Source organism: Microtus ochrogaster, chromosome 21, assembly GCF_000317375.1.
Source record: "Microtus ochrogaster isolate Prairie Vole_2 chromosome 21, MicOch1.0, whole genome shotgun sequence".
Classification (NCBI taxonomy): Eukaryota; Metazoa; Chordata; class Mammalia; order Rodentia; family Cricetidae; genus Microtus; species Microtus ochrogaster.
The window spans coordinates 32,973,926-32,998,227 of NC_022022.1; the positions used below are offsets into that span (position 1 = coordinate 32,973,926).

Below are 24,302 nucleotides of genomic sequence, written 5' to 3' on the forward strand. Positions count from 1 at the left end.
CGGGCAGCGTCTCCGCCGGCATCTGCGCGGCCGCCTCTGCCCGGAGCCCGGGGACCGAGCGCCGGACCCGCCGCCTGGCGCACGGACGCGAGGTTCCTGCTTTGTGCTTCTTGCCGATTCGGCGAGTCTGCCCGGCGGTTGCGGTTGCGGCCACCGCGTCCCGGCGGCCTCGGAGGGCCGCGACTGGAGGTGCCGGAGCCGCTCGGTCCGCGCGGCTGAGCCCCGCGTGCCCCGCTGCTCCCCGGGCTGCTCCGAGCAGCGGTGCTCCGGGGCTCCAAACTCGGGCTGGCGGGGAAAGTGTCTTCATGAACCCAGAGGATGTCCGGGAAGCACTACAAGGGTCCTGAAGTCAGTTGTTGCATCAAATACTTCATTTTTGGCTTCAATGTCATATTTTGGGTAAGTTGGAGCGCTCCTGAGCTTCCAAGTGCTGTGGCGGTTGGGTGGGCGACGATCCCCCACCGGGGTCTCTGCCTTTACTTTCCGCCGCCCCTGGGGCGTCTGCCCTAGTCGGGGCGAGTGGCGTCTACCTTCCGCCTTCCCGGCTCTAGCGCGGGGGAGAGAAACACTTCATCCTTTCCAGGACCCGGAGGAGGTGAAAAGAGGAACCGAGCCGGGCAGGGGGCAGCCAGGCCTCAGGGTGGCTTTCTTTCTTTCTTTCTTTCTTTTTAAAAAGGGGATTGAATGGCTTGAGTACGGATGGGAGGACGGCTCGGCAGTTTGAGGAACGAGCGAGCACACAGATTAGATTTGCTTCCCGGGGGATCTGGATGTTGGGCAGAGCGTGGTGTCATAATGGGGCAGGCTAATCGGGCAGAGCCGACCCCGAGATCCACCTTCCAGCGCCGTTCTGATTGGCCGAGGGCTTGGCTCGGTGTTGCCGCGGCTGGTCTGTGCCGTGCTCAGCGTGTATCTCCTTGCACCATCTCGGGCTTTGTGTAGGATGCAGATGCCGTGGTGTGTGGTTCTGTAATGTGCACGTAAATAACACGTCCTGCATGCTCCTCTCCGGCTGTAAAGCACTCCCTTTGCATAATGGACTGGTCAAGTGGGCGTGTGGGGTGGAGGGATTTATTTCTCTGTGTATCCTTGTGGAATAACTAGTCACTAGTCAACATATGTTTCAGTGTGCGCGTGCCTCACGTCCTCCCTTTTTTAAAGGGGTGACACACAGCGGGCCGGGTTTTAGTAACCCTCAGAAAAGCAAAGAAGAAGGTGTGTGAGACCTGTTTTACTGGCTAAGCAGGCGAGCAGCTGCTTGCACACTGGCTTCAAACCCTGCTCTGCTTGGCACTGCCGTGTGCGGGGCGTCTATTGTAATCAGGCTGGGACCCAACTCTTTTGTTTTGATTCTTTTCTGCGACCTCACAAACGTGTTGAACAACCAGACAAAGAGTTCTCTAGGACGAGGGGACAATGGTTGGTTGGAAGATTATATTATTTTTCAGCCCACCTCTTCCTACTGGATCGTCTTCCTCCCTGGCACCCTCTCTCCTCGGGAGGTAAAGATGGTGGCCATCCGTGGGGGGTATCCCCAAGTTTCTGCGAGGTAAATAAACAATGATCCTACGGTCTGAATACAGAACGTTTTAATTTGGACTTCCCTTAATTGTGGCTGTTTGCTGTATATATAGACATCTGTGAGAATAGTTATAGATTCTCTTTAGGTTCCGGATCCCCCTCACTTACCCGCTTATTTTATTATTATTTATTTTATCAGAGTGACCACGTGTGTTTTGTGAAAGGACATGGACTTTGGCAGCATGTCATCTGTTCTCAGGACTGGACCAGATTGATGAGGGGGCGTGGGAATAGATAACCATATCCAACCATTCACAATCAGTTTTGTGTCAGTCAGTGATAGTACAAGGTTCCTGGGAGCATCCCCCCCCGCTACTGTAAATAGAGCAAGAGGAAATGGTTTTCTTTTTCTTTTTTTTTTCTTCTCTCCTGGACCCTTTCTGGAAATGTTTGAAAGTGGTAGGTAGGCACGCTTCCCGGGGTGGTATTCTGATAGCTTTGCACTATGAGACGCAAGGGCCGTGGAATGGGACTGCAGGGGTGGTGTGTGCAGGCCTCCTCGTTCTGCTTGAGCACTTCCGAAAGTTGCACATTTCGGCTACCAGGCAACAAAAAGCACCCACGGGCTTTCTCTGCAGTTTCATAGCAGGGAGTGAGAAGGAAATAAAAAGGATTGGGGGACTGTTTCCCTGGCAGTTTGGCGTAATTTTGTGGAGAGCACAAAGGCAAATTTAGCCCCGTCTCTGGATTAGGCTGCCACAAAGTCCCTGAGCGGAGAGCATCGACAAAATTACAGATTGCTGATGGCGTGGAGCGTTCCAGAATAGGGCCCACATCTTGTCTGATTTTGGAGGTGTTCCTGTGGGCGGTAGGTAGTTTTGTGGGAAGCCAGAGAACAGACTGAGGCTGTGAACTAAATGGACGTTCCTGGGCAGCCCTGCTGAGTAGGCGCCTACTTCGGAGAGTCCCTTACACTCCCTGCCCCTTTCAGTACCAAGGCCCACCCTTAGCCCTTTCTCGATACCGCTCACCGTCTCCAAATTACCTTACATTTAAATGTCCCATTTTATCAGGACCCGGGGCTCTATGGAGACAGCAGCAAGAAAGCGCCCGTGTTACAATTAGAGCAATCCACACTAAAATGTTGGTGACTGGAGATCTGGCAGCAGCTGTAAAAACTTGCACACCTTGGCCCTCCTGAGCCTCCAGCCTGCCAGTAGTTGCCAGAAACGGCAGAGCCGGTGCTTCGGCTGTACAGTTATGAAGGGGAAATTGCCAACAGAGACCACGGGTTCCTAATCTCTCACTTTCACAATGACATGCAGACGGAATTAGAAATTCATTGAAGACATTTGAAAGTAATAGTTCTTGTAAAAATAAACGTGAACACACAGTGGCAGCTGTGACAGTTGGGATCTCTTGCTAATCAGCATTTTGACTGTTAGTCACTTAACTGCCCCGGGCCTTTGTTACCGAGTTCTTATGGTGAAGGATTTGGTTGGATTGTGAGGTTCTTTCTGGGTTCGACAAAGACTTGGTTGAGTTCTCCTCTGCCAGGCAAGGTGAACTAGAAGAGATGAGCAGTAGTCTATGATGGGAAAGGCACGGACACGGAGACTTGCCTAGTTATGGGCTGTGCTTCACCGAGACTCACTCACAGACAGATTTGTTGTTCATTTCTTCCTCAATGAGCCTTGCACTTGAGAAAAAAAAAATACCTCTCCCTGAATTCTCCTTGCTCGTTGAGTTATTGGCATGGCAGGCCTGTTTCCCTGTCGGCACCGTGAATCTCCGGTGTAGTCCTCTGAGTCATTAGCTATATTTTTATTATCAGAATTACAGTTTCATGTGTAAAGTCCCAGTTCTTTTATATAACAGTTGCGATATGCTGAGCAACAAAGCCAGCATCTTTTACAGATTCCTTTCTTGTTAGTTATCACAGGGTGGTGGGGAAAAACCTTGTTTTTCTTGTTCTATGTTGGAAGAAATCGAGCCAGCAGGAGTTGATTTTATTGAGGGTGTTCATAGGAAGACATTTCTCAGAAACACTGAGTTGTCTCTGGGGCGTAGGAGAGGGGAGGAGAGGTGTTTTGTTTTAAGGTCAGTCCTTTGGGGAGTGAATCCCTGAGTCCCATCACTGACCATTGGTGGATGTTTTGTTCTGAACCTTGACACTTCTACTTAAACTGTTTCTCAGCAAGCAACGGAACGTCAGCACCCATCCTGGTTACTTATGGCTGCACAGAGCAGTGCCTTCAGGGTTAGCAGTTTAAAACAAAACCTCATTATTACAGTTCACAATTTGGTGATGGGACCACTCCTGGGGATGGCTCTACTCTGGGGTCTCTGCACAGTTGCTGCGAGCTGTGGCTATCCTTTTCTGAGGTCTCCTTTGGGTGGGGAGCCCAGGCTGGTGCTCTCCTGTGGTGGCAGACGAAGCTTCCTGGCGGCTCAGCTGTTGTTGTTGGCTGTAGCATAGCGCATGGATTCTGCTGTCTCTCAGGCTTGAAGCAGCTCCCAGGCAGTTTAACTGCACCACCATTTGGCACATTAATCCAAGCCCCCATGGAGTCTTCTCAGTAGTGAGTTTAAGGTCACTTTGTCAAAGGTTACGTGGTGGTCCAGTGAGGTTTACATCAACCTGATGCAAGCTAGAGTTTCTTAATTAGTGATTCATGGGGGAGGGCCCAGTCCATTGTGTGTAGTGACCTCCCTAGGCTGGTGGTCCTGGGTGCTATAAGAAAGCAGGCTGAGCAAACCATGGGGAGCAAGTCAGTAAGTAGCACCCTCCATGGCCTCTGCATCAGTTCCTGCCTCCAGGTTCCTGTTCTGCTTGAGTTCCTGCCCTCGCTGCTTTTGATGATGAACTCTTACATGGGACTATAAGCGAAATGAACTCTTTCCTCCCCAAGTTGCTGTTGGTCATGGTGTTTCATCACAGCAATAATAATCTAAGACATGATTTCAGCCATCTTTAGAAAATGGCTTATTAGAAAATCTGACCCCATTGGTCAGCAGAAGCCCTGAGCTAGTCGGTGGGACCACTTGTTATTTTGTTCTCTGTGCTGTCTGAGGACCAGAGCAGCTATTGTCTGTTTGAAGCCAAAGGTCTCTCTGGTGTGCTTTCGGATGCGACTTTGTGTCCAGCGGAGGTTTATCCAGAATAGATGACAGACGCTTGCATATGATTTATTTCCACAGGGCTTAAATTCCAAGAGAAGGGACATTCGGGGAACCTTGGGCTGGGGGCGGGGCCCCAAGGAGGAGGTCTTATCTTATGATTCAGTATAAATGGTGAGATGTTCTGGAATGATGGTACATCAGCACTTTATAAGTCATAATTTTTGTTTTAATTTGCTAGACATCTGTTAGCTTCGATGGCAACCATATGGGAGTCTAAATTGCCTTTTGAATTACAGGGAGATGGTAGGAAGAAAGCTAAATGTGACCATGGCAGTGTCACGTGAGAAGGTAGGGAAGGCGCGCAGACCTCAGAGGGGAGAGTCAGACGCACCGTCTTCCTCCTTCCAGCCGCTCACTCTGGGGTGCGCACCCTCGCTGGACGGTGTGCTTAGAGGTCGAGATGGCGCCAAAGGCAAAAGTTGGAAAAGCAGGTAACATTCCGCCCCGCGTAGAGTTGCAGCTGGGAGCTCATTTAGTTGCGTCGCTCTGTCCTGACGTTCAGATCGGCACGTTGTGCCTTACAAAAGTGGAAGCTAGGCGCTGTTTGGATTTCACGTGGGGTCTTGCCGTCTAACCCAGCCTGGTTTCCAACCGTGGCTCATCTGCTATTCCTTCCTCGGTCTCATGAGTGGCTGGGGCTGTAGGTACAAACTGCCGTGTGCGCCTAGAACTGTGTGCGTTTTCAAAGGCCACCGCTCTGCAATTAAAAATCCTGCAAAAGATTTCTTACAGAAAACACACGATGCTAGTTTTGTGACCAATAAAGAAATTGGAGCGCCGAGATGGGAAACGGCTTTTGCGGTGTTGGAGCAGTTAGAGGGTTCGCTTTGGGAGTGTCAAGTCTGTTCTGGAGCCAGAGCCCCAGTTTCTCAGTCTGAAACTTATTTTAGAAGATGCTTGTTATTCTAAAATTAAACATCAAGTAAGTCATTTACATCTGTTCATAATTGAAAAGTGATAAAGTTTTTGCATATGCCACAATTAACACCACCCACAAGCACACACCGAAAAGTTTAGGATGAAATGTTCTTAAAGAGTATGCGAGAATAGTAAATTATTATGGCTGTTGAAAAATTCATAAGTGACAATTGGAGTATGAAGGAGGGTATTTTTGAGTTGTATATGTTTATATCTACACATAATAGGACCATCTTCAGGATTCTGACTTTATCTTTCAGTAGGGGATGGTAAGGGCCTCCTGTGTGGGGACCCTCTCCCCATCATTTCCTTATGCCCAGTGCGTCACATGTTGTCTGAAACACAGAGATATTTAATAGATGCATGTTGAATGAATGAAGTTCAGAAAGTTGAGAAAGTCCATGGGATTTGGCTTTCCAGTCAAGGAACGCTTTGCTTCTATAACAGCAGCCAGCGTCTAAGGGGAGTCTGTCTTTGGAACATTTGGTTAGAGAGTTGCATCTGTCTTCAAACCCGATGTAATGTCTCTCTGAAATCTTCAGCCTCCCAACTTACTGTTGATCTTCCTTTTTTTTTTTTAAATAAAAATGTTAAAAAATTTCTGTGTGGGTATTTTGCCTACATGTGTGTCTGTGTACCACATGTGTGCCTGGTTCCTGCAGAAGCCAGAAGAGGGTGTTGGATCCCCTGGATCTAGAGCAGATGGTTGTGAGTCACCATTGTGGGTGCCAGTGCTCTGAGCCACAGAGCCATCTCTCCAGCTCCCTAGTGTTGATTTTTCAGTTTAATTTTAAATCTCAAACCTATAGGAAAATAACAACTGATAAAGTTTTATATTTAACAAAGTTATTCGTGTTTAAGTTTTCCACTTGACTTTGTCATGGTTCGTGACAAAGCTGTCTCCCTCATGGCTCTCCCAAACACTTCCAGTGTGAAGTTTGTCTTCAGGGGTGTTCTCCTTGATAGCCACAGTACCACCATTGAAGTCGGAAAGTTACACATTTCTACCTTCCAGTCCTTGGGTCTCCTTCACTCTCCCAGTCTCAATAATGCCATCTTTAGGGCAAAGAAATGCAGGCCAGAGTGATGCATCATGTCTGCTTGTGTCTTTTAAGTCTCTTTCAGCCCCTCACTTTTAGGACCTTGCCACTTTGGAAGATTGTGAGCGGATGGCAGACCGACTGCTTTCGGTGTGGGCTCCTGCAGGCTACTGATGCTTAGGTTCTGGCTATGTGTTTTGGGAGGCAGAATCCAGAGGGGATGCTGTAACTCTGTGCATCTCATCAGGTAGCAGTGACTTCTGCTTATAGTGTTGTCCACCAAACTTTTCTGCTCATGTAGCTACTTTGGTTGCTTTGAGACCTTGGGAGGAGCATCGTGACTTAGAACTGTTTTTTTTGCCAAGTCACTTTGAAGCTATAGACTAGCACATTTCTTCTTGGCTTTCCAGCTAACTAATGTAGTATCAGTAATGTTTTATGGCTTCCCCCTTTCCATCCTCGTATGGTTTCAACAGTGAACCCAAATGAATCCCTCTTCTCTTGAGTTTCTTCTGTAAGGTATTTAGGCACACTCACTGCTCAGGACCCTGGACCACAGCCCCTCACCCTCATGGGGACATCTTTCTTCCTATGGTACAAGCTCTAGGATCTACCACATTCTTCTGTTACTTGAACCTTTATGAGACACCTGTCTTGCATGGTCCTTTCCAAAGGCTTATTATCCCTCCCCTGTGGTCCTTCCTTATTTTAAAATAGCCACGATACTGTTTCTAAGCCCACTTTTCATCCTTCGAGGATCCCAGGTCCTCGTTGTATCTCACGGACAGGCTGTGCTTTGGCCTGGCCATAGGCTCTGGTCACGATGCTCCGCCCAAGGTCTCATCTGTATGCCCTGTCACGAATGCAGGAACCAGAATGGAACACGTTTCCCCCAAGTTCTTCCAAGCCTCCAGAGCGCCGTTACCCTTGAGCTCCCCACTTCTAACAGAGCTGGGTCCTGAGCCAGAAGCCTCTCCTGTGCTGACTTGGCTTGGAGGAGGCAACTCTCACGTTAGAGAGCAGTGTTTAGTTACTCATCGGGAAGCCTGGGAAACGACGTTTCCAGAGTCGTTATCCTGCATTAAATGAGATTATACATGCGAAAGCACTTGGTAAGAGGCAGATCTCTCAGTGCAAATATTAGTTATTAACTCAGGCTAAACTTCAGTCTTCTCCCGACAGCCAGGGAACATAGTTGGCTCAGGCTGAATTTCTAGTGAAGTTACACCCTCCGTCTTCTTTCCAAGTGACCTGCTAAGCCTATGCACCCAGGGTGGGCACTAATCTCTGGAGCCATACCCTTCATAGTAATGGTTTCAATTTGGGTCTGGTATTGCATAGATCTGCTTAAATGTTTATCCTGGCCCATTGCTTCCCCAACTCAGCAGTATCCCTAAGCGTCCTCAAGAGCTGTAGGGGCGTTGCGCACGGGGGAGTCTGAGCCAGTGTGTCTCTCTTCTCCAGAAAAGGTTGGCTGTTACTTTCATTATCTTGGAATTGCATCAAGTGTTTTGCATGGAAAAGAAAAAATGAGAGAGAAATGCATTAGTCAGCCTTCCATCACTGACAGAGCTTGAGGGAACTGACTTAGGATGGAGAGGTGTGTTCTCGTTCACAGTCTCAGAGGTTCCTGGCTCAGTGGTCCTGTTGTTTTGAGCCCATGAAAGCACAGCACATCATCTTGGTAGGAGTGTGTAGAAGCTACTCGGGCCATGGTGATGGAGCTGTAGAGAGAGGGCAGGGAAAGGGTCATGGTCCTAGGATTCCTTTCAAAGCATTGCCTCCAATGACCTGCCTTCTGGAGAAGCTCCGCACTTAAAGGCTCCGCCTCTTCTCAGTAGTCCCAGAAGCTGGCACCTAAGATCTCATGCTTTATGTGGTATACATCATAGCAGAAGGTTCCCGCTTAAATTAGAAGATAGGAGGATGAAGAGGATGAAGAACAGAAATCATTGCAGCCTTTAGAAGTCCATGGGATTCATTGTTTTCGCCAAGGAAGCCTAAATGGCTAAAGTATGTTTAAGAACCTTGGTGTTGGAGCTGAGGAAGTAGCTCGTTGGTGGAATTCTAGCTCAGTGTGTGCAGGGCTCTGGCTTCTTCAGTGTCAAGAATGAAAATGTTAGGTAGGTAGTAGGTGGGTAGAAGGCAGGAAGGCAAACAACTACGTAAACAGATTAAACAGTAGCACTGATATGGCATCTTCTCTTTCGGTGTTCATCGTAGGTGATAAGACTTCTGTAGGATATGATGAATTGCAGTTTTACCCCCCGTTGGACATACTAGCAAGCTAGAAAACCTCCATGTTTTCATTGGGGAATCTGATTCAGTAGGTCCAGACAGGGTATAATTGGTGGCATTAGTGTTGTACTTAAAAAAACCAAAGTCTTACAGATAACTCCCATAACCAGGCTGCGCTTTATTTTTGGGGGTGGGAGAGACGTGTCTTGACCGGCCCTCCATTTCTAAGGGAGAGATAGGAGGTACACACATGAGCAAAGGGTGCTTGACTCCAGCACAGGAAGCTGCGATGCAGCCCATTTAATCCCGCAAGGAATTTCTTACTAATCCAAAAGTGCCAGTCTTATTTTTAAACCCGAGGGCCCCGAAAACAAAACGAGAGCATGTCTTTAAAAAGAACATGCACCACGGTGACTATGTCAGCCGTCAGGGCCATCGAGGGCTAGAAGCAGTTAGAGGAAGCAGGCTGGAAAACTGCACCCTTCGGTGGGGTCCGCCTGCGTAGCCAGAGATGGCGAGGTGCTTGCCACGCACCGTTGCCCCTCTGACGTACCACCCTTCCGGCCACAGCAGCTCTTCTCGCTGGCCTCCATGTCTTGGGGTGCTGGAACCTCTGACCTTGATAGCGCTCTCAGGAGAGGGAGGCCAGCCAACAGCGTAGCCGCTGTGACGGCTTCACAGGTGACTCTGCTATAGGACATGGAAGGGACATTTCTTCTCCCAGTTCTAGTTCAGCAGTGCTGCCAAACTACGATGTCTCTGTTTTCCTTACAGTGAAGGTTCCCTCTAATATCCAGAGTATTCTGCATGGTGCAGATGCCTTGCCTTCCCCCTCCCTCCCTCACTTCTCTTCCTTCCTTTCCCTCCTTTCCCTCCTTCTCTATCCCCAGTCTCTCTCTTCCTTCCCCCACCCCCTTAAAAATGGTATATTTTGATTATACCCAGGTACCTAAAGTGGAGATACTTTGAAAGAGTCGAAATTGCGAATAAAAATCTCCATTGAGACATTTCACTGGGGCTAGCCCCACTCCTAGAATAAAAAACAAAATAAAAACAAATTAAAAAAAAAACCCGTAAAATCAGCATGGCATACAAACCCTATGGTTATCCTTGTGATACTATCCGCATGTGTGTAAATGATTGCTAATTAAGAATTGTATGGTATAATTAAAAATATATAATCACCAATCTTATTAACAGAGTAGGTTCAAGGATGGGTGGCGGGACTGTTTGCCACCCTCGCCACAGGCTTGGTGATGCTGTTGGCTTCCCGCGGCTGTTTACTGTTTAGATGTAGATCACACACAGCATAGGCTCTTCGACTTGTCCAGCGTTCTTTCCAAATTACGCTTGGCACCAAAGCTTGCATTTCTAAAAATCTGGAGGGAACAGCTGGTGCTCTAATAAATATTCAGGCCAGCTATTTTAATGCTGTGTACTCAATTAAGTTGTCCTAATAAAAGAGAGCACTAGCCCTAAGCATTTCTCAAAGTACAATGTTTTGCTTCTAACAAAAATTTTCTCCCAGTGGTACTATTTCTCCCAAGCAGCCTTAAAACTTGACTGTGCCCAGTAGGTCTTTTGCCCAGCCATGCTGACGTTCAGTCCTGAAGTCTGCACTTCTGTGGCCCATACCTTTAACTGGCGAGGACTTTGGGCCATTAATTTACTTTCTAGGAAAAGTCCTGGTTTTGTTTCCCGAGATGTTCTTCTATGTTCAGACTGGCCTTGAACTCGCGATCTTTGTGCCTTGGATCCCAAGTGCTGAGATCACTGGTACGTGCCACCACATCCAGCTTAGGACAACTGTTCATATGAGATCCGCAGTACATAGTAGTACATAGTAATCCGTAGTGCACTTTGACCAAGGCACTTGGTACTCTCGTGTTATGCGGAGTCTGCTGTTAAGAGTTTGGGCTTCAAGAATGTGGCAGTTTTCACTCTGCTCCACCCAGCCTTAGGACCTGAGACAGATGACCTACTTGCTAGTTAAGTCTTTTCTTCCTTTGCCAAATGGCATCTTCAGTAGTAGTTTTCATATGATTTTAGTGCTGGGTCCTGTGTTTGAATGCAGGACCTCACTCTTTTTCCAGGCAAGCAAGCAAGAGTCTGACCATCAAGGTAAACCCCATCTTAATTACTATTCCATTTTTTGGGACATGTGTATCACTGGCTGGTCTGGAATTTACTATTTAGGCCATACTGAGTTCCAACTCACAGAGATCTGCCTGCTTCTGCCTCCTGAGTGCTGGGATTAAAGGAGCATACACCACTGGCTAATTAATATTCTTAACAGGTTTATTAAGACCTAGAATCTGTCTCATTATGAGGATGAGAGGAAAGACGTGTGCAAACGGCCTGGAGTTTTCTATCCCTATCAGCAATGACTACTGGTCTTTCAGTACCATCATGCCTTTGATGGCTTCCCCTCCCTTCTTTGGAACCATTAAGGTCATTTTACAGTGTAACACATATTTTTTGTTCTCTGTACTGTTCTGTCTACATAAATGCACTTTCAGGATAACTAAAGAGAAATAGATCCATCTATCTCACAGTGCTCTTTTTGCTGTCTTGGGATAACACAGAATTCCTATCATGAAGACCAGGCCATGAATCCATAGCTATTGTTTATTTATTGTTCATTTCTCACTTTTGGTACCCGTGCTTGGATTCGGTAGTCGAGAAGAGGGCCAGAGATGTGGCATGTACCTTGAGCAATCTCCCTCTTGATGCTCCCACTCTGCTGATGGCATTTGAGTCACAAGGACCCTCCATTTCAAGCTTATTCTTTTAAATAAGTTCTGTGCGTAAACCTGAAATATGCTATTTAAAAGGGAAAAAATTAAACATATCTACTCACAGGCACACAACGGCAGTAATATGGCTTATTGACTTCTAGGTAGCTGGTGGAACCTGCTGGCCGGCTAGGCTACCAGCTTGTTTCCTGTGTTGCAGTGGACGTTAGCGGGTGTACGAGTGTGGCACCAAATGAAGAATTTCTTCTCACCTAGAGCAAAGGATTAAAAGGGGGCAGAAAGGAAACAACGTCCTTATTCAGGGTTATTTACTGCTGTTGGTTGAAGTTGTCTCCTGGAACCCTGAATCTCTAGGAATCTTACTGTGGGAAACCCCATGTTTAAACAGATCGAAAAGGCAAACGGGCTTTAAGTCACAGTCTCTGAGGTGAGTCACAGTCTCTGAGGTGCTGTGGTTGCAGACTGCGTCTGCATGCTTGTCTTCTCTGTGTTCTATTTCTTGTCGAGAACTGGGCATGGGAAGCAAAAGTCTCCACTTCTGAAAAGTTGTGAACCCCATAGTCATGATCACTGAGGAGCTGTAATTCAGGCACAGAAGGGAACATAATTTGAGGCTGTGTCTGAGACTAAAAAGAGGTAAACCTTAAATGCTTTGGAAGTCTGGCTTAGGAGTTTCACACCTCCCCCCCCCCATCCCGTCCCACCTTACTGTTAGGTTCAACTTGGAATGAGTATTGTTGTTTGATGCATTTTAAAGCAGGGCACTTTCTGTATGCTTTTCTATCGTGAAAGCAATACAAAAACATTGGCAGAACTTTGAAGGAAGGATGTTTCCAATCCCATTCTTCCTATTCAGCTGTGTTAGACTGGAAACTCCTGCCCAACTGCCGAGAGCAGTGGACAAATGCACCAAACTGAGCAGCTAGCCAGCCAACCAGGCAAACACCTCAGAGTTTCACGCCAGTCGTCCGTGAGGCTGTGCGTTTAGCAAACCAAGGTCCCTCAGCTTTGACGTGGAAACTGTTACATCACTGCCCTTTAAGCTTGTTCTTTGACTTTCCCAGTGTCTTCCCCCTCAGGATAACATTTAGAATAAGTGTTTTCAGTATATAAAGCAATACCTTGTGCATAAACACTGGTTTCACTCAACCCGAAAGAGGGGGGAAGGAGGCAAAATCAATAAACCTCCTGCGGGCATTTGAAAAACCGTGTACTTTTAGAAGAAAGGATTGCCAGTGACGAGGAGCTGCAGGATGAGAGCTCCAGTCTTCTTTTCTGTGTTTTTTGACTGCGACTTTCTGTGGGCAGCGTACTGTAGCTGGGATAGCCTGATCACCTGCTTCGTTGTTGGCACCCCGTGTAGCCAAGGAAGGGCAGCCACCACCCCAGGACGCTCAAGGAGAACAGCTCTGGAGCTCTCTAGTGTTTGAATGTCATAGCAGGAATACTAAGAAAAAGCATGTGTGTGTGTGTGTGTGTGTGTGTGTGTGTGTGTGTGCTTGGTCCCAGTTCCTTTCACTTCGCCTGTTGGCTTTTGAGAGAATGACTTGAATGAAGTGCTGTCTAGATGATCTAACTGTATGTGGCATTTTCATTTCTTTCCTGAGTCTGTAATATTTAATAGTTCTTGGTATTCTCGCTGTATGCTTAGAGTTTTAAATTGCTATTCTGTGAGGGTTTGAAATAACTGTATGTAAGTTTGAAATAGTGTTTTACTTATTTTTCTTTAAGAGAAGGATCAGTATTTTAGAAATGAATGGAAGGCCCCAAAACAACAACATGGAAATTCTTGTATTTTGTGAAATATGTGATTATTGAATTTAAATGTGGATATGTATCGTTACTGGATACTAAGTACCAATTTAAATCCTTGGATTCTCTTAAACATAGGTGTGTACTGTCTTTGTGTGTGTGTGTTGGGGGGATGACCCGAATTACTGTGGTCTGACCTCTAGACATGCTAAGAGAATAAAATGTCTATCATAGCATATATAAGATTTGAAACTCTATGGGACCTTTTGTTAATTTGTTTGAAACACACTAGCCAGGGCTAGTCTCAACCCCATGGCAATCTTTCTGCCTCTGCCTCTCCAGTGTTGGAATTATAGGCACGAGCTACCAGACCTGATGAAATGAACCCTTTTGAAGTCCAAAATAAAGTCTAGAGACAGCTTCAATATTTACAGTACATGCAGAAAGAGCACCATTGCGTTTTTGATTTGTAGATGGGAGCAGAAAATAAACCCTGAACTGTGAGATTATTGCATCTCAGCTGGGGACAGCCAACAGCTCATTCATTATTGTTAAGCACCTTTCAAAACACAGTTTTAATTTTAAAGGTCCTTCCTATGGAACTTCCCCTCGCTGCTCCCTTCTTTCTGTGACTTTAATTCAAGAATCGAGAGACAGAGTTTTCTTCAGGGAAGCCAAATCTTCCTTAGTCTTTAAAAAAAGGTTAGCCTACTGCAGGAAGAAAGAAGGCTGGAATCCTTTTGAACAGGAATGGCTGTGCAAATATTTAATTCATTGTTCCTTGCTTGGTCTATTTAGGGCAGAGTGCTGGAAGGAACCATGTTTTAATTGGCCCTTTGCAGACTTGATTATGTAACCTTAGGACTTGTATGTTCTCTAGTCTCTGCTTCTTATCAAAGTTCTCTTTCCTCACCCGATCTCTCTTAATGATGGGTTCCTATTCTCCAAGCACAAGTTACAAGCCAGGGGACAGACCTTTCTCCTGGCTGCTCAGCAGTTCATGGGTCTGAGATGCCCTGGGCCTCAGTGTGCAGGGAGGACCAGTGGGGGGCCCTGTGGCTCTGCCCACAGGTCAGGCTTCAGCTGAGGCCAAGTGTGAGAGTGTCTGCACACCATTTACACACTGAACCGGGGTGCTGTTGGTAGGAAGCCTGCACGCCGAGTTGCCCAGGCTGCCAAGTTCCAGCACTTTGACTCCATTTGGCTCGGCTTGGCAGCTTTAGCACAGTCATTTTGATTAACATCAACCTTGCTTATGTTAAGTAACTATTCGGATTATTTATTATGTATTACTTTTACGCTTTGGAATGAGGGGCCAAAAACTTCTACCTCATATGGACTCCATATGCAGCTGTTAAGTTAGCAGAAACGCAATTAATTGGCACATAGGCTGCATACTGAATAGATTAAGCTAGATAGCATAGGCATTGTTTGAGATTGTTGTCTCTGATATTTAAGAAAGCTGTTAGGTGTCTGAAGATGTGGGGGTGATAAACAATCTATGAGTTCACATATGTCCCATTTTGTATTTTTATTATCGAATGCAAATATCCGTGGAATCTTTGTTGTTTGTTTTGCTCTGATGAGCTCCAGAGTATGGAATGACATAGCCGGAGAAAAACAGATGTCTCCTCTTTATTTTTGTTATTCCTCCACCCTCTCAAGCTAGGCAGGGAATGTTCCTGTGGGTAGGAGACAGCCTGGGCTCAGATGTCGGTCTGACACCTCCTACCTGCTTGATTGTATCTAGGCAACACCTTTAGGGTCATTGCCTGACCGGTCCTCTGAGGGTCGCCCAAGAACACTGACAGCAAGAAAGCACCCCACTGCCACTGTGTGATCTGGGTCACTGTCACCTAAGGAGGGTGTTGTCCGTGTCCAGGAATCTCCAGAGCCCATGTTAGGGATGTGTTCCTTGAAGGGTAGAACTGGTCACTTTTGAGGCTTGCTTTCCACCGTCCTCTGGTGGAAGGAACTTGGGAGTCGATCTCTTTTCTTTGCCTGTGGCTCTTAAGGTTTTCCAGTGGGGACAGTTACCACACGCTCACATTGCTCACCTCTTCTCATGTTTAACTGCAGCTGTGTGTTGCTGTGGTCCACTCCTGTGCTGTCTCAAAGCTTTTCTGTTCATCCATGGGGGTCCTTGCACGTGTGCATTGTGTGTGCAGGTGCACGTGTGTGGGTGGGTATGCAGAGGCCGGAAGTCAACTTAGGATGTCATTCCTCAGGTGCCGTCTATCTTACTTTCTGACTGGCTCTTTCATTGGCTTGGGACTCACCAAGTAGACCACACTGGCTTACTTGGTGTCTCCTATCCCTGCCTTCTCAGTACTGGGATTTCAAATGTGTACCACTGGACTTGGCTTAAAAAAAAAAATAGGTTCTAGGGAATCAAACTTAGGTCCCCATACTTGCCTAGCAAGTACTTTACCAACTAAATTATCTTCCTAGCTAGGGGTCTTTTGAGGCCTTTTATATATGAATCATAATTATAATTAAATATACATAAGTATGCCTAAAACACCTTAAATATGCTAAGTAATAATTATCCATTGAAATAATTTAATTAAATTTGAAGTAATTTTAATTTAGGAACAAAATAAGTATCCATTTGGCCCCCACTACAAAAAATTTGTTACACACAAATAGGTATGTTTATGAAATTACTTAGTTTATTAACATATAATTTATCCCAAATATTGCATTCTCTTAATTGAATTTGCCCCTGTATGCTTACAATTTTGAAAATATTTTTAAACAAGTGGTGTCTTTGAGCTGCTGAACTTAAGGACTCTGGCATTTTGAGTTGTTTTTTTTTTATTGTTGTTGTTGTTGTTGTCTGTGAAGTAACATTCTACGTCTAAAAGAAAAATGGTTGATGCTATATTAAAAGATGGCAGCTCTCTGATGGAGCATCTCCAAGCAGAGTTTGGATTGATTTTCACCTTCTGAGCTATCACTGGTGATTTCTCTTCCTTCGTTGACATAGGAGATTCCTGGAACTCAACTTTTACCGAGACTGCGAGCAGCTTCTGCCTCTTCATGGTGTTGTGGTTCACTTTTTTGTTTTATGACACGTCTCTAAACACAGACAAGTGTCTAAAGATGAAAAAGTGGCCTGGAAAGGGGGACGCGAAGCCAAAGCTGGGTGGGCCACCATTGAGGGAATTGCATGCCTGAGCATTGAGCATTGCAGAACAGCAATTGAACAGCAGATTGAGCCATTGGCTTCATGTTAACTCAGGCAGTGTCAAAGCCCCTTCCAGGGATGGCTTGCCTGCTCGCTGCCTTTATGGCCTGTGATGTGAAGAGAGCATTGAGGCTCTTGGGAAGGAATGGCTGGGACTGTGAGCTGCAGAGACATAGCCATCTGTCCGTGGAAGTCACCACAGGCATTGGGAGATCTGTTGTACACCTTACCTGATAGTTATAGTACAAGCGAGTCTACCTGGGTCATTGCTCTGGGTTGTGGTTGCAGGGAGCAGCCTTCAGAGGTGATGTAATGTCTTTCTCCAGACAAAGAGTAGCCTCTGTGGACAGTGAGGCACCAGCATCCCAAACATTGGTCCTCAGCTCTGATGCCTACCCGCTGCAGCTACAGATTCCCTCTTCGACCTTTAGAGCAAAGAGAAGCAAGGTCAGAGTGCTGTTCCTGCCGCCTGCTGTACTCTGTGTGCCCGGTCCAGGAATCTGTCTTCTTCCAGGGTTCAAAAAGCAGACAATGGTTAATTTATAAGCTTGTCTACGGGGTGAAGTCAAATCTAGACCGGACTGGGTCTCTGTGTACAGATTTTCTATATATCCAGTTAGATGCGCCTTGCATGGGAAATCCTCAGGTGGGCATCCTCCACAAAGACCATGGTTAGGAAGTGGGGGTTGGTACCCTCACAGCTTGTCAGCTTTCTTAGACCCAAGGAGGGCCTTTAGACACTTCTTCCTATGTCACTGTGCTTCAAGGGACCTTCAAGAATTGTGTCCTGTGTTGGGTGATATTGAAACCGAGCGTGTTAAGTCCATGTGTGATTGTTGGCTATGGAAGAGGAGCCTGAAACCAGGGGTGTAGTCAGCCCCCTTTGGGGGCTGCACAAACTGCAGCTCAGTTGAGGCAAAAATGCAGAATTTTCCCAGATGTGTGGCCCTTAAGAACAGCTGGAGATGGGAGAGCCCTTGCGAGGTGATTCTGAGACGAGGCAGCAAGGGTATGTCTTGGCAGCAGCTGGCCTCTGATGACATGGGGCCAGAAAGACCCTGAAATCGGCTGTCTGGTATTTGTAAGTTGTTTTCAGGCCCTTGGCCACGGTGCTGGAGAATGCTTCCAAGCTCACCTCCCAGCTGGCCGAGGGGAGTTAGGGAAGAAGGTATGATTAACATTAACCAGTCATGTAGCTGGTCAGAGCCAAGTGCAGACATTGGCTCAGAACAATTTTGTGTACAATTTCTTTGTGGTTTCCCTGTAAGCATATGCACTTGTTAATCTGCAGTGCGCCCCTCTAACCCCCATGAAAAAGAATAATATCTTTAAGTGGGCCTAAAGTTAAGGCGCTAAATGGCAAGGGATTGCCAGGTAGGAAATATGATGTTGAACTTTCCTCCTGTTGTTTCCAGGGTGAATCTTACCGGTATCTGTCAGACCCTAAACAGAAATAACATTTTTTTTTGTTCACTTAATGATATGAGAAAATTATTACCTGGCTGCGTCTGCTAATTGAGATCCAGCAGGAATCAAGCTGGAAACCATGAATTCAGAAACGGCGTAAATTAAGCATGGGTCAGGAAGTGGGTTTTAATGAGATGATATCTATGGGAGGGGGACGCCTGTGTCTGAGGGCTGCCACAGATAGGCTGTGGACCGCACAGCTCTTCTAGATGGGATGGTTTTCCTTGCTGCTGTGCTGTGTGCTTTGGAAACTGGGGTAGTGGCTGCCGCTGTAAGCTTTAAGTGGCATAGAAAGTGGACGGTTCTTTTTAAAGCTGAATGTCTTCGGGCATTTCCGGTGGTGTGAGTTACATCTTGTCTCTCCCATTTTGAAGAGAAGCTTGGTGGTAGGTTTGAGGGACTTCTCACGGTGGGGTTTCCTCCCCAGGGGGAGGAAGTCCTCCAAGTGGCGAAGCTGGCTCAGAGGCAGGGGAACTTTGCGGAATGGTCCGAGAAACCTCCCACTGTGTGTACTTCTCTGCTTGTCCCCACGGGGACACCAAACACAGTGGTTACTAAAGCTGCCCTCAAAGTCAAGGAAGCTTTCGTTGTTTGCCAGTGAGAGTCAGTGTGGGCTTGGTCATTCAGGGACAAAACTGTTGTCCCTTGGCTGTGATTTTTTATCTTTAGTTAATGATTCTATTCTTTTGAAAAATTCTGCAGTGCAGTTTTGCACGTCTGTGGGGCTCTTTGTAGAGAGTGGTAGTCTGTGTGACGTCAGATGACTTCAGCTCCTGGGCACAGTGTGTTTGTTATCAAAATGAAGGGGCTGTGGACCATTTTTTAAAAAAGCAATTTCCCTCTCAATTATACATATGAGACGTTTAAATGAGTAGGTTAACAGTAGGATAATTTTTGTTGTTTTCTGAGACACGGTCTCTTCCTATAGTCCCGACTGTCCTAGAACTTATTGTGTAGATCAGGCTGGCCTCGAACTCACAGAGAGCCACCTGCCTCTGCCTCCTGAGTGCTGGGAACAAAAGCATGTGCCTCCATGTCCAGTGAAAGATAATTTTTGATATACAGTTATTTTATGGCAAATGATTTCAGGAGAGAGATTTGAATATTAACGTTTTTCATTACCATTGGACATAAATTCTCCTAAAAAGATGAAGACTTTTCAGGGGACCGGAGAGGATGCAGACCACATTTGGATATGGAACTCTTCCCACCTCACATCCAGGGACCACAGTTACCTGCTGTAAGAACCTATTCTGTGTGACAGTTTGACTTTTGAAGCAACCCATGCTAACTTCTCCTGGTCCCTTGGCCCCTGTCTTGGTTCCTGCTCAGAGGAGGCTGGGTCAGGCACCTTCATAAAAACATAGAGATCTTGTCCTGAGTGTCATGCCCTTTCTCTCCATCTCTCTATTGTGTAATAGGACCGCAACGCTTGCTGTCAGAAAGTCTGAGTTTGTATCTCTCTATTTCCCTCCCCTCATTTTTCTCTTGGTGATGGCAGTACTGGGGATTGGGTCCAAGGCTTCATAAATACAGGACAAGGACTCTGTCTCTGCAATACTTTCCCAGCACTTCCTTCTCTTACTTTCCAGGAGTTATTTTGCCTCGGCTTAAACACTTTGAGCCTTGGTTTCCTTGTAGATGAGGTGAATGTGTTGGGAGATAGTTTTCTGTGGGTCACTTGTGTTTTTTGATGGGAGCTAGTTAAGGCATCGCTGCCTGGGGGACTAGCCTCCAGCAGCACAGGGCGCAAGAGGAAACCACAGAGTAATCCAGAGTCGGTGAGTCGGTGGGTACTATGGCTTTTTTTTTTTTTTATCTGAGGGGGTTAAGGGAAAAAGACACACACTCTCTTGATGGTCTCCTTCAGACTTTTTCTTTATTCTTCTTTTATATTTTCTAATCTTTATTTTTCTGATTTCCTTCTCTCATTCTTGATGTTTTCCTTCTAACTCATTTTAACTTCTCGCATTGTTGATGTTTTCTAACTCATTTTAACTCTGTCTTTATTCTTTCCCTTACAGCTTATATACCCCAGCAACTCTTTCCAGCAATGTAGAAATAACAATGCGGTTACATTCTGTTTTTCAAGTGAATGATTACATGAATACAAGTGAAATCCAGCATGTTTTCCTATCCCTTAACATAATTAAACATCTTACATGCAGGTGAAAAACAAAGTATCCCGAGAACCCCAGCACCTTGTTATAGATTAACAGTGTCGGCAAGCAAGCAGTTGTTTTTACTGTCTGGCTGTGTTTTGTGGTTACAAAGAAGGGACCAATCACTTTATTACTTATCTTGAAAGGTAATCTTATAAGGAATCTTAAAGGAATCACAAATCTAATCTTTCATATATGAAAAAGAATCAGTCAGCTCTACTTTAAAATTTTAGGGTACATACCCACTTATTAATACTTTTTTTTTTAGGTCAGGAGATTGTGGGCAGAAATGGGTATAAGGAATTAATCACTACCTTTGGTCATCATCTGGTCCTAGCAAGACAGGCATGCCGGTTAATAATAACTGGACTGCTTTGTTCTAATTCCCTGACCTAAATGAGTTTCTCATTCGACTACATACTTTTCTGAAACTTTAGATTATCTTCTCAAGTTTCTCACCTCAAAAGTCTTTGGCAAAACCATCTTAGTCTAACCTTAAGTTATTTTCAAAGCTTTGTTTTAGCTGTGATGCACTCTGAAACCTGTGAACATGTCTCCCAACATTACAATGAGAGGAATTTAAACTAACTGAACTACCGGGAGTCAGTTGTCTTCCTTAGTCATTAACCCAAGCCGCAGCCTGTATGAGTCCTCAATAGAAACTCATGTGTTCCAGCTGGGTGACACTTCCTTGTTTTATTTTTTTTTATCATCAAAATTCTATTAAACTAACATTATTATCAGACAGAACAGCTTAAGAAGAAGTCATTTTCACAATAATCCACAGGTAAAAATGCCCAGTAGAACGGGACGTGTCCATGAGATAAACACACTACATTACAGGCAGTGGGGGATCTCCACACACCCGCTCACAACGTGCCAGATACCAGAGAAAGATGGCAGCCACAAACATGTAAAGGCACAGCAGAAGCAAAAGACATTCCGGAATCTGGGGTCTGGGGGGTGGGGGGTGGCTTGTCTATTTGAGATTCACCCACCAGTGATTTGGCTGACACCTGAACTTCAATCGCCACCTGCTGCTCCTCTGACATGGTCACCAGCATTAGGCTATTGGTTGCTTTTGAGCTCAAGATGTCTGTATAATAATAAGCTCTGTAAAGTTGATGACCGTTACACAATGTTCGGGTTCCTTATGCTCAGGTGTTCTCAGTCACTATGAGCTCTCTGCAATATCCTGTGGGAATCTGGGCTTGGGCAGCGAGCTCAGGCCTTCTGGGAGCTAAGCCCTGCCAGAACCTGGGTTGAAACCCCATCATCTAGGTCTTCTCCCACAAGTATCCGGACAACCATTGGGAAATGGGCCTCTAACTGAATCAACACCATTGGGGGTCATTACAGCAAGGAACTGTGGCGTGCCATCTCTCCACTACTGAAAACCTGGGCCTGGGGGGACGGTCACTGAGGCATCCTCCTTGCAGGAGTCAACTGTTCATTCTGTATCGCTGACCCTAGGGTGTCAAGCATTGCTTTGGTAGCTAGCTAGCGTCCGCCTAGGCTGATACTTCCACTGTACCGTGAGCATCAGCTGTGGTGTTAACTTTCTCAGTGTGGGCTGCTCTGTGTCTTCTCACTGGTCCTCATCCTCCGGCTCCGGCCATTCTCTCTCACCTATTGTGATGTCTCCTTCTCCCCTCCCTCCCTCCCTCCCTCCTCCTTCTTTTTCCTGACACTGCACCTCTCCCTCTCTCTGGTGGTAGGGCTGAGCTCTGAACAGGATTAATACCAAGCACATAACAAGGACTTTCCTTTTCATAATGCGGGGGTGGTGAGTCGCTTAGAGCCCATGTCCCAGTGATCTGTCAGGTCCGCGTGGGAGAAGAAGACCTGGATGAGGAGTTCCACCCTAGGTTTTGGCAAGGCTTGGCTCCCAGAAGGCATTCCATAAATTGTTTTGCATGCCTGAGTGCCTAAGAAAACATGAAAGTGCTTAGTTAACTGTAAAGTGTTAAGTCACGTGTGAGTTATTTCCACTCCCCCCCCCCGTCCTGGTCCCCCCCTATCCCTGGTCCCTCCCCCCCATCCCAGTCATCCCCATTCCCCATCTGCAAAGTAGATCAAACTCAGGTGCAGCAGAGAGGAGGGCTGATGGAGATGCCCACGACGCTGGCCTTTCTCTGCCCTAGTCGTTCTGGGCTCCCTTGCCCTGGAGCACATCCTTGTCCAGGCTGGGATGTGGCGCAGCCTCTAAGGAGCGGGTGGTCCCAGCTCTTGTCTCCGTCTATAACAAACCCAGAGCTCCTTCCAAGGGTGGCTAGCTTTTGTCTTCTCTACCCGCCTCATCTCATGGCCTTAGAACCATTTCTGCCTAATTCTCTCCAACACTTTCCTGTCTTCATGTGTAGGGATTTTATCGGCCACCATTTTCATGTGTCCAAAATATCTTTTCTTCCAGATCTGTAGACCCTTCTCTATGGATTTTTCTGGAACCCTTTATTGAGTGAACTGGGGGACATATCTGATAAGATAAGGTTGAGGTCACTATGTGTTTTTAAGAGTCTCACTTTGGGACAGAGCAGCTACCAAAGAACCCCTTCCATGTGTGAACTTATTTTTATAGCAAACATTTAAGAATAGCAGACGTTAAAGTATCCACTTAATGAATGGAATTTATTATAAAGAACAAAAAGGGAAGGTAGATTTTTGTGCATGTAATTTGATAGTATTTGAAATGGGAGTAGTCATTAGCTTTTACTGTGGCTTATCATTTTGTTCTAAGTAACAAACTGTTATGAGTGTGTTTGTGTGTGCAGATACGTGTTAGCGCTCAGGCAGGAATTATGAATGTGTTCGTGTGTGCATGTACATGTTAGCGCTCAAGCGGGAGTTATGAGTGTGTTTGTGTTTGCAGATATGTGTTAGAGCTCAGGCAGGAGTTATGAGTGTGTTTGTGTGTGCATGTACATGTTAGCGCTCAGGCGGGAGTTATGAGTGTGTTTGTGTGTGCATGTATGTGTTAGCACTTAGGTAAGAGTTATGAATGTGTGTGTGCATGTATGTGTTAACGTTCAAGCGCAAGTTATGAATGTGTCTGTGCATGTATGTGTTAGCGCTCAGGCAAGAGAATCAGAGTATAGCTTCCAAAAGTCAGTTCATCCCTTCTACTGTGGGTCCCAGGAATTGAAGCCAGGGTGCCAAGCTTCTGCAGCAAGTGCCCGCCCCGTACCAGCCCTGCTCATGTTATAAGTGCCTGGGATCCTTGGTTTTGTATGCAGAAAAGTCTAGATACTGTTTCTTTCCCTATGTATGATGTATTTCAGAAAATGTAGACCTTGAAGTCATTATTTCAGGGTGGTGCCACCACTGTAACCATTGTGGTTCCTTTGTTTATTGGATTTCTGCGGAAGGGTGGCTGTCAATCATTGTGAATTGTTTGAGAAACACAATTGTTCCTCATAGTGATGAAAATAAGCAGGGACCAGATGTGATTTTAAGATTTTCGGTTCGGGAAAGCACCCAGGGTTGCAAGGCTTCGTCTGAAGCAGAAGGCTGACGTCAGCGCCCCTCGGAACGCTAACAACTTCATCTTTGGCAGTGCTGTCGGGTGACGTTCTGAGCAGGTCACCACATACACTGCGAATCACTGAGTTGTTCAGGCGAATGTGTCTTGTTGAGATTGCTGAACAGTACGTTGATTTATGGAGACGGAAAACTGTGGCAGGGTGCGTGTTAACGTTTCCATCTCAGTTTTACCACAGCCGCCAGGGAGTTTTGAGGCTGTGTGAACAAGATTATGAGGCCACCCTCAGGTAATTCAGGGTTATATAAGGAACCTTCTTGGCTCTCTTAACATCTAGACCCAGTTTTTCTAGCTGACTCAGAATCTTGGTAATCCCCTCACCCATCTCCAGATTTGGAGTGCTTCTTGTATTCCACCTAAGTTGACATCACCCTGGTCCAGCCTCCATCCTACACTGACATCATCCTGGTCCAGCCTCCGTCCTACATTGACATCACCCTGGTCCAGCCTCCATCCTACATTGACATCACCCTGGTCCAGCCTCCATCCTACACTGATACCTACATCCACCCTACTCCAGCCTCCATCCTACATTGA

General features: G+C 46.2%; 1 protein-coding gene across 1 annotated transcript in view; it reads left to right on the plus strand.

Moving 5' to 3' along the window:
* Window positions 1-6: 6 nt before the first annotated feature.
* The window catches only part of Tspan5 (tetraspanin 5), a 165,648-nt gene continuing 141,352 nt past the window's right edge, over window positions 7-24,302 (plus strand). Inside the window, exon 1 of the mRNA XM_005357353.3 lies at window positions 7-399. Coding sequence (XP_005357410.1) covers window positions 319-399 — 81 coding nt within the window. The 5' untranslated portion in view covers window positions 7-318. The remainder of the gene's footprint in view (window positions 400-24,302) is intronic.